The following is a 15,859-nucleotide window of genomic DNA, read 5'->3' as shown; positions in this document are numbered from 1 at the left end:
TTAAATAAAATAATCATATTATTACAGATAGAAATATTCGTTTAAATTTATTCAACGCCAATGAAATAATCGATGAGTCTCATGTTCTTGGTTTTAGCTATGTTTAGATTATCTAAAGGTAAAGAATTCTTCATTAATGTTTTATTCCCTTGTTAACTTCAATTATTCCTTTGTCTTTTTTCTTTAAAAAAATGGAAATTCAATTGCATGATTAGTAATAATTAATGTCTTTTCAATCTTTTATATTAGTTTACTTTCTAAAGAATGAGATAATTCATTTGATTGGTATACTTTCTTTGTGAATTCTAAGTTTCCAATTTGAGGAACTAATAATGATACAGTATAAACTACTATTAAGCTAGCTTACAAACTAAAATTTTTATTAGTATTATTAGCATTCTAAAGTTGGTACAAAAATTAGTATTTTCTTTTGGTTGTATAAGCCAACATAAAAAGAATATCAATAACATAGGGAAATTAAATAATTGAGGAAAAGTAGGTCGGTTTATAGTTTTGGTAATAAGATAATAAAATAGTTTTAAAATTCACTATGATTTCAAATGTGGCTATAATTGGCACCAGAAATTAATGTGTCAGAATAATATAGGGGCTAATCTATTTGATTATTTATTATTTAATACTCCGATATCATTTATTTTTATGTTTTAAATATTGAGCGTTAAGAATTTCACATCAGATCAGACCATGTGATTTATCATCCTACAAATCAAATTTGCAGTGTAGGTTGATCCATAATTCTTAATATATCTCAAATATGTTATTATTAAGTAAAATACTTATTTGACGAGCAAAGATCAATTCCGAGAACACCACAATGTTTCTCCTCTTAAGGAAACACCTAGTTGACATATAATGAAATAGCTATAAGCTGAAACTTGGAACATGACTTTTCTCATCTGCTTAAACCCATGTGATGATAAAATCATCAATCATGCATGGCTATTTATGCACCTTACGACAACTATTCAGAGTTCATCAACCAGAGACACAATCCATAATCACAACACACCAGCCTAGACTCTAGACTGCTGAGGCATTCACTTATTTTTGTTATCCTATCCCATTTTGCTTTTCTACTTTTGCTTTTACTTTGGATAACACCAGCTTTTGAGATCAGAGGATTTTTCACCATTAAGAAATTTACATTCAGACATATCTCACAAACTGCATTAAGAATTGTGGTCGGACTTAACTCAACTGTGAGGATTACTTTCATTTATAAATAAATGATCATGTTATATGTTGTCTGATGTGAAACTCGTTAACACACTCAATAGTAGGTGATCTGATATTATATGATCATGTTATATGTTGTCTGATATTAAAATTTTAGCTGAGTTTAACTCAACCTTATAAAACCAACATGTAAAACAAGATTGTTCTCACTTATAAACATATGATAAGATGATATACGGTTTGATTTTCGACGTGAGACTCGTTTAAAATTTCTATTCATGTGCATCATTTGGCAAATTTGAATTGATTTCCTAAAATAAAACAACAAACCATGTCTACTAAACAAATAAATTCAATGTAGCACATCAATACCTCACTGTAAAATAGGCAACACAAGAAACATTTGAAAGAATAAAACAATCAAACAAACATTTTCAAGATAGCATGGAATTAACACATTGTAACAACACATTCATATGATATAGAAAGAGAACATGAACAATAGACTAATATTTGTGGTGTAAAAATGATTATTGCAAACTCTACTGCAGAATATAATTATCAGAAATAATCTCCTTATATTACCGAGAAAATTTGTCGAAAAGCTTCAAGTTCAACCTCGATTATCCGTCTCTATTTCATCATTTTGATTACATTCTGTGTTCTTGGCGATCCCTTCACTTCTCCGTCCCTTGCATTGGAATAATGCTTCTTCAAAATCGTCGAAACATCATCGGCAGAAGCTCCCGCAATCTTAAACCGCTCAACGGAAGCATTCAGTTTTCTCTTCCAATCCCTCATTCCCAATTTGAACTCCACTTGAGACCTTTCAAACAACATGTTCCCCCAAAAAAGATTAATCTGTGATCTCATACCAACACTTCCTTGCACACCAAGTTTCCCTTCTTCCAACCTCTCCCACATATCGCTCGCAGCCATCATCTTCTCCTCGGCGACATCAAAAAGCCGCAGCGTCTCTTTACCTAAATCCATCTTATTCACCAGACCAAATGACCAATGAAGCTTAGCCAGTTCAAATTGTTGCTGTCCAATAGCCAATAATCCTTCGTAAAAATCAGGTTTAATCACCACCGCTCTTTCGTACTTTTCTCGCGCTAAATAGTACTTTTCCTTGACGAAATCAAACTCTGATTCTTTCATTACCAGAACCTCATTCTCATTCTCATCTAGTTTAACAAACTTTCTAGCAGCACACATGTCGACATTTCCCCAATTGAAAAACGCCAATGCAGCAACCTCTTGAAACTTAAATTCAGCTTTGTAAAACAAATCTTGAGCTTCATCACAGGTCACTATATCTTCAAGTGCCTCTGAACAAAACTCCGTCCCTAACTCGTGGAAATCAATAGCTTCATTGATACCAACATACGACCTAAATAACTGAGCGAATTCGTATAGCCAATCATCAACCTCTACATTCTCTACGACTTTCTTGCTTTCAGTTGTGCCATTTTTTTCATCCAAAACACAATCTAGAGGTTTTTCTTTTTCTTCTCTTTCATCTAACAAACGTGGTTCCATTTCGGGACTAACTTCGATGATATTTAGTTTCAGAGTTCCAATTGAATAGGCTTTATCGACGGTAGATTCTGCGAATCTGAGTTCTTCTGTGGAGGTTATAGTAACCAAATCACCGTCATCATCTCTGTACTTTATCAAAACTGAATTCGACATTGGAAATTTCTTCTTCACTAAATCTCTTAATAATCTGAAGCTGCAATTTATTGGCATTTCGCCTAACCTTATGTCATGTTCGTAAACAAGCTTCAACTGTCTCGACGCAATCGTAACATGTTCGTTTGAGGAATCAGGCTCAGGCTTGGGCTCAGGCTTGAGAGATGAAATCTGTCCAGGCTTGGGCTTGAGAGGTGAAATCTGTTCAGGCTTGGGCTTGTGTGGTGAAACCTGTTCATGCTTGGGCTTGTATGGTGAAACCTGTTCAGGCTTGGGCTTGAGAGGTGAAACCTGTTCATGCTTGGGCTTGTGTGGTGAAACCTGTTCAGGCTTGGGCTTGAGAGGTGAAATTTGTTCATGCTTGGGCTTGAGAGGTGAAACCTGTTCAGGCTTGGGCTTGTGAGGTGAAATCTGTTCAGGCTTATGTGATCCTGGGCGTGGCTTGAATGCGGTGTTTGGTGACGATGGAGAATTCGGTTGCGAATCGGAACTCGGGGTTCCAACTTTATCTTTTTTACTTCTACCACCGGATTTCCTCATTGTTCAAGTTTTCTGTGATCTTACACATGCATGCACGTAAAATTGGAGATGCATTCGATTTATAAATAACAAAAGTGAGGAAATGAATATCGAAATTAATGTTGGAAATGGAGGTGATTCCAATGAAGGAGAAGAATGCAAGCGAGAGACAAACTTACCATTGGATGTTGAGATCCTTGTTTCACATGCTATTTCTAGTTGATTACTAGCACTAATAATCTCAACTTTTTTTAGACAAGTTTGCACAATGAAATAGTAATACTTATTTTGTTAATTTGATATTTTTATTTAATATTTAAACACTTCTATTTTTAACTTATTTGTGTTTTCTTATTAAAAAAATTATGGAAAGAAAATAGTGAGAAGCGCCATTCTCAGATTTATCTTTTTAAAATAATCAACTTTTTTAAATTCTATATCAAATAATCATATCTTTAATTTATTTATCAAACTAACCATGATTGTAAGAGCATGCAGTGGCGCATTCATGTAAAATGTAAGAGCATGCATCACTCCAATTTACGTATGTATGTAAAATGTAGGAGCATGTGTCCCTGCAATTGATGCATGCATGTAAAATTTAAGAGCATGTGTCACTGCAATTGACGTATGCATGTAAAAAAATAAATAATAACCACTTGCATACGCCAATTGCAGTGGCGCATGCTCCTATACATTCATGCGTCAATTGACGCATGCTCCTATATTTTGCAATTGGCGCATGCTTTTACATTTTCCATGCATGCGACAATTACAATGACGTCTGAATTCATTTTTATTTTGAAAAATTATTATATTAATAAATATTTTGAAATTGTGATTATTTTTAAATTATTTTTGAAAAAAATGATTATTTAAAAAAAAATCGTCATCCTCATCCTCAAATAAAGTATAGAGTATTACTAATTAATAACCGTGAAAAAAATAACATTCCCATGTTATCGCACTTTCAAGAAAAGAAAGATCAAACCGATTTCTTGTATATTTTCTCTCTATGCCAAGAGTTTCAAGAAAAAATGTTCTTTGAAAATATATTTATCTTTGATGTAAAAAAATACAAATATAGTCACTGTTGCTTTAATTTAAGGCATATACATAATCCAATAAAAGTTGAAAAAATTGCTTTTACACCCTACCCTCAATTTAGAGGAATCTCATCCAAATTTCAACTATATCTCTAAGACTCTAACCATTATTATTTCTATATCTTTAAAAGTAAAGAGGAATCTTCCTCGTATCCTTTTTATTTTCATCTTTTTAAGAATGAATGTATTAGGAATTGTACTGCATATATTACTTCACCTTAGCTGGATTAGAAGTAACAGATTTCTTTATACAGTCAACAATTCCTTCACAGCCTGCTTCAAGAGTACAGACTGATTCATCATTGTCCTCTGCATATGAATGAGGCGACCTGAGGTTCCCGTGAGTTTGACAAGCCCTCATTGTCTTGCAGTGTTCAGCTTCGTCATCTCGGATATTTAAAAACACGTCGTACAGATTCTCTAGAGGGAAATAGAAATAACCAATGTGAGAAATTTTACTACTTAAAAAAAAGTCATATGCAATGGAGAATTTCATATGGTGCCCATGCAAACAAAACCTTATTCTGATATTCTAACCAAATTATACAAGCAAAGGGTTTCTTTTATTGGGGAAAAAACATCATAGGAACACTTTACCATACAAAAGATAAACAATGTTTAGATTGTGCTACATGAGTAACCACTTAGTTGAACATTTGAGTGATTAGGTTTCAAGACATACCTATCGTAGGCCTTCTAGTATTTGGAACTCTGGAAGTTTGAAATTCATCTGAAAAAAATGATATTGGAAGTGTGAAATTTCGGGGTTTTTTGCCTCAAAGTAAACAAATTTAGGTCAAAAATAATGAAGAGCTTACCAAATAAATACAAGTCATCTCCTGTATAATAATTCACAGCTACCTCAGGAGCCGGCATTTTTTTCAATTCCTCTACAAAAAATTACCAAACCATGTTAGTTAATGTATCATCTAGGACAAGAACACAACAACATCAATCAAGTCTTATCCTACTAAGTGGGATTGGCTATATTTATCAAAATTCGCTATAATGTTCTATCTAGAACTATGTTTCTATCAAATTCGTTAATCTCAATATATTTCTTAATAACTTCTCTTATAGTTTTTCTAGATCTTCCTTTACCTCTAGTTGTTTGACTCTTCTCCGTCTGATATACTCTTCTTACCACATAATCTACAGGTTTTCTCTCTACATGCCCATACCACCTAAGTCTATTTTCCAACATGTTTTCTACTATAGCTGTTACCCCAACACTCTCTAGTATTATCATTTCTTATTTTATTCTGTCTAATCTTACCACACATCCAACGCAACATCCTCATCTAGGACAAGAACACAATATTGTAAAAGATGAAGGTGAAGGAAAGTGGAACAACTTGTGGAATCTTCATTGATTAAGTTTAATAATATCTCAGGACCATCTATCTGCTTTCTTTTATTTTCTGTTATTGACAAAAGAATGCCAAAACAGAACAAGATAGTTTAAAACAAAACAAAACAAAAAACCAATTCTCTACACAGCTTGAATAATCTTGGCTTGTCAATTTTTAAGCTATACTCAGCTAACAGCTTGCCCACAACTGATTTCATACCAAATAAATCATGATTCAGGAGTATTATAAGTATAATCTCATGGTTTACTGGCCTACACTTAATTATGAAAACATAAAACCAAAACTAAAAACTATTTACACATACAATTAAAATCTTAAAAATACACTGAAGAAAAGAAAGAGCATTGAAATTACCTCCTTGTTCCTTGATAAATTTGTCATAAGTTTCAAATGCATGACTCTCTACACATTCAGAAAAGTGATCTGCACTAGCAATAAATCATAAACACAAGTCAGACATTGAAGAACCAAGCAGACAGATTTGGAATGCTACAATGTGTAATACAAGTCAAACATGGTACTTTTGATGATTTACCAAAAGAAAACTAGGTCAGTTTGTTCCTTCTAGCTTGATTGGGCTGATAAATAAGCTTTATGTTAGTCGTTTTAAGTACAAAATGCTTTAACTCAATTGTTTTCTTCATTTTATTTTCATCAATGATGTACATGCTAAAGAGAATACCATTTGGTCTTTTTAGAACTTATCATAAGCATGAGACTTCATGTCACTAAATTTTCATGATAATCCAACCAACAAATTGAAAGATGTAGCAGGGATTATAATGAAACAAAAATTAAGTACATAATACTTACATGCCATTCTTGGGCTTATTGCATACATTAAAGCTGTCATGAAATAATAAAATATTGCAATATGTTGAGCAAGAAACCGGTCAAACCACCAAGCATTCCCTCCAAGTTCCTGCAACCATAGCCCCAAGCTTATTGCATGCAATAAAGTATGTGAATATTCGAGTTCACATGCACGTGATTTCATAACGCAGAACTTGAGAAATACCACTGTATGATTATTTCCCTATACTACAAATCTCAATGTAGTTAGTGAAAGAAACACCCTCATTTTCCGTCTGCTATCTGTGAAGTCTAATAATTCAAATTCACAGTATTTCAACTACAGGCCCTTCAAAAAATCACATGGATAGAGAACTACTAAGGTTTTACTGAATGACATATTTTGCGGACTAACCAACAAGATATCAGTTGCATTAAAGGGAAAAAGTTATCAAAAATCTTACTTCCATGATGAGCAAATGATGCATTTCATTCCAACTCTCGGCAAAATGCACTTTCAGATAATCCGCCCGTCTCCACCAGCCAAAACTCTCATACATATGAAGAATTGACATAAAGGCTGCCACATATATATAACAAAAGTTAATACTTATGCTGAAAAGTTGCAATCACTCTGCACAGTGACTCCCTACATTTACACGTAATTAAATAAATAAAGTACGATATTTAATATGTATAGTAATTTTCATGTATTACTAAGGAATTCCAAGTTCACTATACTATGATGAATTTTAGGAAAAAAAAAACTAACAGCTGGAATGCAGGTCCCTTTCTTTTTTTATATAAAAACAAAAAAGGGTGTAATCATGTGTATCTAAACACAACTCACTATGTGCATAGTAAATGTTCGACATTAACTTCGCAATTAAGAAATCCACAATAACAAAATATAAAATTTCTGAATAACCAATAAATTGGACAAGATGGGTAGAAAGCTCCACCATGCCACACCAGATGCCTGGCCAGACCATGTTAGATGAGACCAAAATAAGCAAACAAAACAGCACACTTCAAAATTGATGGAAAAATTCACAAATCACAACGCATGTTCACCAATCAACACATAAAGAGAGCATATTTCAAAATCAATAGACAAATTGAGAATTACTACAGAGTGAAGAATGAAGAAACTAGGTTCCTCTCATTGGAAGTGGAATTAGTGTGGTAGACAACATGCTATTTTTTGCTATCCGCAATTGACAACAATGGCTAGAGTTAGGTTTAAGCTCATAAGGGTTGGGTTAATTAATTCCCCTTCATGGCCTGTTGGGTTCTTGGAAACTTACAATGATGGGTTTGTTCATGTTTTCTAGCTCAATCCTTTGTTTCTGTTGAGATCTATGAGAATGAGACCGAATAATGCACCCATCGTTCATCTCCTTTGCAAATGGGATGTTACATACATCTACTACAAATAAGAGATTAATGTTTTGTTTACTACAAAGCTTTCGGTTGCATTTTAGGTTTTCAAAAAACACTAAACCATTATCATTTTAGGCAGAGATGGGGAAAACAATCATTATGTAGCAAACCCGTCTTCGTTCTTAAACTTCCAATTCAATATGTGAACCTATTTGAGTTTATACAAAAACAATTTTCTTAGGCAGGTTAACCCAATTTTGATGTCTATAGTCATAAACTCATACAATTCTGAGTGAACACAAACAATTCTACCGAGAGTTTCAAAACCGTAATTGTTATTTTAAAAATAAAAATAGCACTTACCGAAATAAGGAACCCTGGCAATAGTTTCAAGCACAAAAAACCTTGCATAATTCCTATCATGGTAGAGAGCATCAAGTATCTTAATAACAGAGTCCTGAAATTATGAATTGAAGCTAAAAATGAGATCCAAACAACGAGAGAGTGATAAAGCGAAGATCAGATTAAAAAAGAATTACCGTGAGAAAGATATTGACTGATTGTTCAACCTTGATAACCCCTTTTTCCCACGCACTAGGAGATGAAACACTATCATCACTTGCGTTACTACCAGTAGCTGAATCAAAAGGAGAGGCTGTTTTAGAAGGAAAAGAGTCTTGTAGAATAACTTTATCCTCTTTATCTTGCAATAGAGAAGCACGAATCCTGAACAAGAAGAAACGTTAAATGAAATCGATAAGAGATTATAGATTATAGATGATAGATGAACGTTGAGAGATTATTAGAATTTACAAAACCTGGAAAACGATGGACGAAATGAAAGAGGACGGAACTGGGAGGTGAGTGGTTTGTTGAGATGTGTGGTTGGGAAGAGGGAAGAAGAGAGCATCGCCGCCGCCATCTCGGGCGGTAGGTGGTGGTGGAGATGGAGGTGAGTGTTGGTTTGGGATATTATTTAAGTGGAGATGGGAAAGGGGAGGTTGGTTTTAGTGGTGTCTTCATGCTTTTTGTCGTTTGGCGGGTTTTATTATAAAACGGCATTTTTGGCTATTCCGGCGACTATAGAGACTATAGTACGGGGTGACGCATAGGTATATTCTGTGTGAGTGGTTTTCCATGGTGCTAGATTTTTAGGAGAAAGATATTTATTTGTCCCAAGTTAGTCCGGGGTTTTATTTAAAATTTTAAGATAGTTCATTGCTTTTTATGATTTTAAGTCAGGGTTGTGTTTGATTGCAGAAAATTAAATGATAAAAAAATAAATTGAGATTTCTGTGTTAAAGTGAAAAAATTTGCTAAAGGTAGATTTTGTCATAGTTTATTCTTATGTATAACCATTGTTCTCATGGAGTCTCATCTCTAATTTAAGGACGTGAGATTGGTTCTATTATATAATAGACAATCTCTTAATATTTAATATAACAATATTAAAATTCAACCGTGAATTAAAGATACTCATATCAATTATCAATATTTTATGGATATTAAACATAACCCTATCTCTAAACATTAGTATTTAATAAATGGAGACTTGGATCTAGTAATGACCAACGTCTCTCGTATTTTAGATAATTAATCCAAAACAAACATTAAGAACTAAGAATAGTCAATATTACAGGTTAAGTAGAATTACTTAAATTCCATAACCACAATTAAACATGGGCATTTAATGACATATACCTCTAACAAAGAGATTCATAACTACCTTTATTCATTGTAAATGTACATGTAATCTCAAAAAGGCAAATTTAGAGTAACATGCACAGCGATCTCTCAAGCTTTGCTTTTGCTTTAATCTCCATCTTTTATTCTACTATTGAGACCAATGTGAACCTGGTACCTTTTTCTATTGCCTTGAATCCACCAAAACTCCTTTCGAGTTGAATATGTCACCCCTGGCTATAGGCTTAAGAAATGTATGTTCGCTAGGAGCACCGCCTAGAGAACCTACTTTATTCCATGTTAAGTAGTGTCCGTTCACCGAACAACTAGCACTAGTCACCCTAATTCGCTATGTGCATCGCTCATCTTCGACTAGTGCACAGACTCATTCTTCACCATGAAATTACTTAGCCTTGAAGTCTTCTCTTGTATGTGCTCACCTAACGCGCCCATGGATCTGGTCTAACGAATCTTGCTTGTATGTAAATGGTCTTGGCAAGTTGTTTGTGTGGATTTTGGTGGGTTTTTTTTAGTACTTTTCACGTATTTTGGGTGAATGTGCAAGTAAAAAGTCCAAATAGGTGTCTTATCACTTTTCATTGATAAATTGGAGGTTTTATATTGATTGCTTGTAAAATAAATTAATAAGTGTTTGAGTATTTTACATAAGTTTGGAACTTATCAAATCTCGCCATCTTATCTTTTTGTTTATCCTCAAACAAAATTCATTCAAATGATTCGGAAATTTTGAAATGCATGTTTCATTAAAAGGTTAAATGATTAGGTCAAGGATTTTTTTAAATCATTTATGAAAGTCATGGTATTCTTTTTAATGCAAGTTCGTTATCAACATCATAAATATCCATAACCCATAGCATGAAGATATACCAATTTTTTACTAAAGTGAGATTTCAAAATATGTCTAGATCAATATTCAATTATTCATTATAATCATGATCTCACTAAATTTCTCTCAATTGTTAGTGTTTTTCTCATAATTGGACAATGCACAGATTATAAAAATAGTTTGTATTTCATCTAAGCAATATCACAAAATACATTGTCAATCATGAATCAGTAAGGTCTTTTTTTAGTTGTAGTGTGGCTGGGCATACAAAAAATATTGATTTTTCTTTTGATTCAAAAATTTTTAAGATTAGAGAGCAAAATTTTGTTGGTAAATCATTTAATTTTCAAAAATTCTTTTTATTTTATTTCACTTTTTACAACTATTTTTATTTTGGTGATATTCTTTTGTATGCTTTGACTTTTCATTTCTTTTTGTTTGTTTTGTCAAAATCATATTCTTTTATTTTTCTTTTCATCATTACTACTTCATTTTCTTTTTCACACATTTACTTTTCTCCCCAACATTGTTTTTGATATACTCTTACATTTTTCATGTGCTCTCCTATCCTTAAGCATCATGAAACAAAGTTAAAGTATCAAGTCTCGTATCTCATTCAACAATATCAAAAAGAGCTTTGGAGCTTAAAATCTTTGATCATATCTTTTTAAGGTACAAGTTGCAATTTCATTATGTGTTATACTATAGTGCTCAAAAATATGTTGATCATTTCATCTTAATGAGTTACTTAACAACTACCATTAAAAAGTTTTCTTTCAAACTTTTTCTAAAGGTTTTTTTTTGGTATCGGTGTAACCGGATACACCTCTTGGTTAGCCGATTAAACAAACGATTTTTTGAATTCTTTATTTTGCAGCAGCAAGTATAAAAGGTTACACCATTTCGGTTAACCGGTTACACATTTTAAATTTTCAATTTTTTCATATAATGTTTCAGTGTAACCGGTTACGATTATGTGTTAACTGGTTACCACTGAAACAATGACATTTTTTAACTGAAAATCTGATTCTAATGAATTTCATTTTTGCATACTTCAAGCACGATATCTCTTCATGATTACATGCTTGTTCAGAAAGGTGTTATGGTAGTATAAATACATAGCATATCAGATTTTTGTTTCCTACCTCTTTCATTATAATTCAATTTATTTTTCTCTCAAAATTTCAAACAAGTGTCTTGTATCATAAACCTTTGTGTGAAACTTACTGCATTAAATTTCATTGCATCATTTAAAGTTTTAACGTTACTTCTTAGCACTTGTATAATATCTTATGAATTGTTTACTTGAAAGAGAATATCAATTATAGCAACTGATATATATCATCCAACTTTAAATTATTGTATAAAAATTCAGAATTGTGTGTGTACCTTGCTGTTCAGGATTGTTGGAAGCAATAGAGTGAAAAAGATATGATTGTTCTCTTCTTCTAATTTGTAAGATCATATGGGAGTTGTCCTTATTGATTAAGTTAGTAACTTATGTATAGTGGCTAGGATAGTCTTCTACAAGGTTCTAACACTTATTGAAATCTCTTACTGCGTAAGGGGACTGGAGTACTCTTGAATTGTGAGGGAAACCAGGATATATCGTCGGCGTTCTTTACTTTTTTGCATTTACCGTTTTTTAAACATAAAAAACCAGAAAGTTAAAGTAAAACTTCATTAATACCAAAAATCAGTCAAAGTACTTAATTCACCCCCTCTTATGTGCATTCTACACTTAAAATTAGTATTAAAATAGGTTATAAGTAACATGTTCCTAAAAGATTCAGAATGACTTCCGCAAATCCGGATTTTAGAGACAGTGGTAGCAGTAATAAGTCTTCATTGTTCTGTGGTGAATACTTTGATTTTTGGAAAATTCATATGAAAGCACATCTAGAGGCACAAGGAGAAGAAATATAGAATGTCGTAGAAAATGATCTATTCATCCCTACAAGTGTTATCAATGGTGTAGGCACACCAAAAAAAATTCATGGGATGAAGATGATAAGAAAAATGTTCTCTACGGAAAAAAAAGAAATAAACATACTTCAAAATGCAATTAGCATGAATGAGTTCTTTTGTATATCTTAATGTACAACAATGAAGGAAATATATGATATGTTAGTAGTCACTCATGAAGGAACTCTTGAAGTAAAAAGATCAAGATTGAATACATTATGTCAAAAATATGAATTATTCATAATGCAGCCCCCGAGAATCAATTCTTACTTGTAAAAAATATGTGTGCACTTGATCAATCACTTGATCTCTTTTGTTAAGACTTTTACTAACGACGAATTTAATCTTAAAGTGTTTAAATCTTTGACCAGGAAATAGAAACTGAAAGTGACGGCGATATCGAAAAAGAATAGTTTATCCAATATGACATCCTCAATACTGTTCGAAAAACTCCAAGAGAATTAAATAGAACTTGAAAGATCGGAGAAACATGAAATTTAAGTAAAAGATTCAAAAGATATTGTCTTAAAAACTAGAGTAAAAAGCATGTTAGCAATTGTCATGCCCCAATTTTGTCCGGCCATTTGTGGTTTACCCATGAGATCTTTTTATTTCAAATGCTCATTTGCATAAGTGTGTTCATAATCTAATATGTGGTTTGAATCTTTTTACATTACTAATCCAAAACCTATTTTTTCTATTAGTAAGTATTAAGAGCCACGTTATTATTTCTATGATCATTATTTACTAGTCCATTTACACATCCCAAATATTTATACCAAGTTCTAAGTTCTTCATGGGTTCCCAAATTAAATTTGCATTTTTTAGAAAACATGTATGTGTCATTTTTAAATTAAAAGTTTCATATTTAGATATTTTGTATTTAAAATAGAATTGTGTTATTTTTTTTAAAATCCCATATTTAGATTTTTGTATTTAAAATATAATTGTGTTGTTTTTAAATTAAATCACTATACTTAGTTTCTTTGTACCTAAGTTAGAATTATGTTATTTTTTAGATTAAGTCATTATACTTAAGTTAGAAATATGTTGTTTTTAAAATTAAGTCATTATACTTAAGTTAGAAATGTGTTGTTTTTAAAACTAAGTCATTTTACTTAAGTTAGAAATATGTTGTTTTTAAAATTAAGTCATTATACTTAAGTTAGAAATATGTTGTTTTTAAAATTAAGTCATTTTACTTAAGTTAGAAATATGTTGTTTTTAAATTAAGTCATTATACTTAAGTTAGAGATATGTTGTTTTTAAAATTAAGTCATTTTACTTAAGTTAGAAATATGTTGTTTTTAAAATTAAGTCATTATACTTAAGTTAGAAATTTGTTCTTTTTAAAAGTTGAAATTGATTAGCATAAATAAATATTGAGTTAAATTTTGAAAAGTTTAAAAGGTAATTACATAATTAAAATTTAATTCAATAAGCTCCAAATAATCCAAATACATTTTGTCTTTAAAAAAATTTTTTAAACTAAATAATTACATTTTTTGACTAAGTGGAATTTGCTGCAAAAACAGGTTCCTAATTCTAATGACCAAGACCAAAATCAATCGACTGGTTAAACACTCCTTTGGGCCTAGGCGCAAAAACATGTTGTCTTGAAGCTTGGAGCAGCCACTTTTCCATTCCATCAAAGTCTCTTCAAATCTGTGACCTGCAAAGAGAAAATAGCTTATTTTAAAAGCACTTTTCAAAAGCACTTAGAGAGCTGAAAAACAACTAAATGAATCATTCAGTTTAAAGCTTAATCCATAAGGTTAACCTAAGCATCCAAAAAGCGCTTTTTACATTAGCTTAAAACAAAAACAGATCAAATCCCACATAATCTGGGATGAGAAAATCAAAAAGAAAAAAGAGTTTTTTAAGGCTTAATCATTTCTTCATAATAACAACAGAAGAGAGGTTAACGGGGGGATACACATCACAGTAAGAGATTTTTCAAAAGATACTCTAAACACAACAGCAAACACAGCAATAAACACAGCAAAGTTATTTTTCTTCAAAACCCAAAATCAAGAACAACCTAAACACAAACAGAGTTTTCTTTCAAAAACCATAAAGAACACAACAGCAATAACAGAAACGGAGACACTCGGAAATCCTTCATCGACGATTCACGAATCAATCAGTAATCGAAGGAGAAAAGAGAGATAGAGTTAGGAAAGAAAAGAAATAACAGAAGCATAAGAGAGAAGCGAAAAAACTCGACGATACCTTTTCAGAATTGATTCGCTTCTGCTCTTCATCTTTCGACTCGAGCATCGTCGTTCTGCGTTCCATCTTCAAGCCACGACCACTCACCATCCACCACCACAACTCAACGATATCACCCTTCTTCACTTCCGATCAAATCCATTCTACCGGACCACCACCGTTCGTTTCTTCTTCCGCCGTCACAAACCCTTGCGTCTCCAACTAACCACCTCCGGCACAACGTTCCCACCATCGACCTCCTCACAATTGGTCGTGACACTTCCATCCACTGGGTGCACAAGTATCGTCGCCATCCAACCATTATCCATCCTCATCATCCATTGACAACCACATATCTCTTGTTAGCTCTGCCGACAACAAGTTCACGACAACACACCTTTTTTTTCCACAACTCCAAGTTGCAACAACAAACAATACATTGGATCCCCCATGTTTTTGGTTTGATTTCGGCATATTTGAAATTTCCAACAACAATAGTTCAATGTTGCCTCGATCTTGTAGGATGATACAACTATAGAAGTTGTTAGTCTCACATCTTAAGCGATCCGTAAGAATCATCCTGGCCATATCGAAAACGGAGGTGCCCTTGTATCCAACAACTCATACGCACTACAAGCGTTACCGCAACAACGACGACAAGCTTGGAACAACTCAACAAACCGTATCAATTTATTTCATGCTCAGCTTTACTCTTATCCTCCTTCGACCGCGAACCCACACGCTCCACACCCTCATTTTCTACCTCCAACGAGCGCCCTCACAAAACCACAGTTTCTCCGCCGGCCACAATCGACCTTCAATCGCTCCTCACCGGCGTAACCTCCACTATTCTGACAACCACTTACCGCCGCCAATAACGGCCTTCACCACCGTACTCTTGTCCACCCCGACGTACTCTCTCACACGCCGTTGTGGAGGTTAGAGTCTGGATCCATCGTCATCGCTCCCACTTCAATGATCTTTGAAAGGAACTTTGGTTTCACAGATTATCACTTCAATCTTGATCAGAGGCTGAGGATTAGAGTCTGGATCCGTTATGTTCGTTGTTGGATCGCCATGTTCTGAGG

At 33.0% G+C, this 15,859-nt stretch overlaps 2 protein-coding genes across 2 annotated transcripts; both read right to left on the bottom strand.

Annotated features, from left to right (window-relative positions):
• Positions 1-1,634: 1,634 nt before the first annotated feature.
• Positions 1,635-4,307, bottom strand: LOC127077241 (protein CLMP1). The gene has a single exon (XM_051018707.1). The coding sequence runs from the start codon at positions 3,430-3,432 to the stop codon at positions 1,831-1,833; it is 1,602 nt and encodes a 533-aa protein (XP_050874664.1). The 5' UTR covers positions 3,433-4,307; the 3' UTR covers positions 1,635-1,830.
• Positions 4,308-4,451: 144 nt separating this feature from the next.
• LOC127077257 (ubiquinol oxidase 4, chloroplastic/chromoplastic) lies at positions 4,452-9,229 on the bottom strand. Its single transcript, XM_051018708.1, has 9 exons — positions 8,884-9,229; positions 8,605-8,791; positions 8,429-8,522; positions 7,147-7,262; positions 6,704-6,812; positions 6,245-6,313; positions 5,336-5,407; positions 5,200-5,247; positions 4,452-4,937 (listed from the first exon to the last, which is right to left on the bottom strand). Exons 1-9 carry the CDS (start codon positions 8,985-8,987, stop codon positions 4,726-4,728), a joined length of 1,011 nt encoding a protein of 336 aa, XP_050874665.1. The 5' UTR covers positions 8,988-9,229; the 3' UTR covers positions 4,452-4,725.
• Positions 9,230-15,859: the final 6,630 nt, after the last annotated feature.

The sequence above is a fragment of the Lathyrus oleraceus genome, chromosome 1 (assembly GCF_024323335.1).
Source record: "Lathyrus oleraceus cultivar Zhongwan6 chromosome 1, CAAS_Psat_ZW6_1.0, whole genome shotgun sequence".
NCBI classification, from domain to species: domain Eukaryota; kingdom Viridiplantae; phylum Streptophyta; class Magnoliopsida; order Fabales; family Fabaceae; genus Lathyrus; species Lathyrus oleraceus.
Note: the sequence above shows the minus strand (reverse complement) of the source record. Positions and strands in the feature narration are given on the sequence as shown.

Excerpts from the sequence above, each read along its gene's own strand:
- LOC127077241 (XM_051018707.1), bottom strand. The coding sequence starts at position 3,432 with ATGAGGAAATCCGGTGGTAGAAGTAAAAAAGATAAAGTTGGAACCCCG.
- LOC127077257 (XM_051018708.1), bottom strand. The coding sequence starts at position 8,987 with ATGGCGGCGGCGATGCTCTCTTCTTCCCTCTTCCCAACCACACATCTC. Across the intron at positions 8,523-8,604 it reads CAGTCAATATCTTTCTCACG|GACTCTGTTATTAAGATACT; the intron begins GTAATTCTTTTT and ends TCATAATTTCAG. Across the intron at positions 5,248-5,335 it reads AGATGACTTGTATTTATTTG|ATGAATTTCAAACTTCCAGA; the intron begins GTAAGCTCTTCA and ends CATTTTTTTCAG.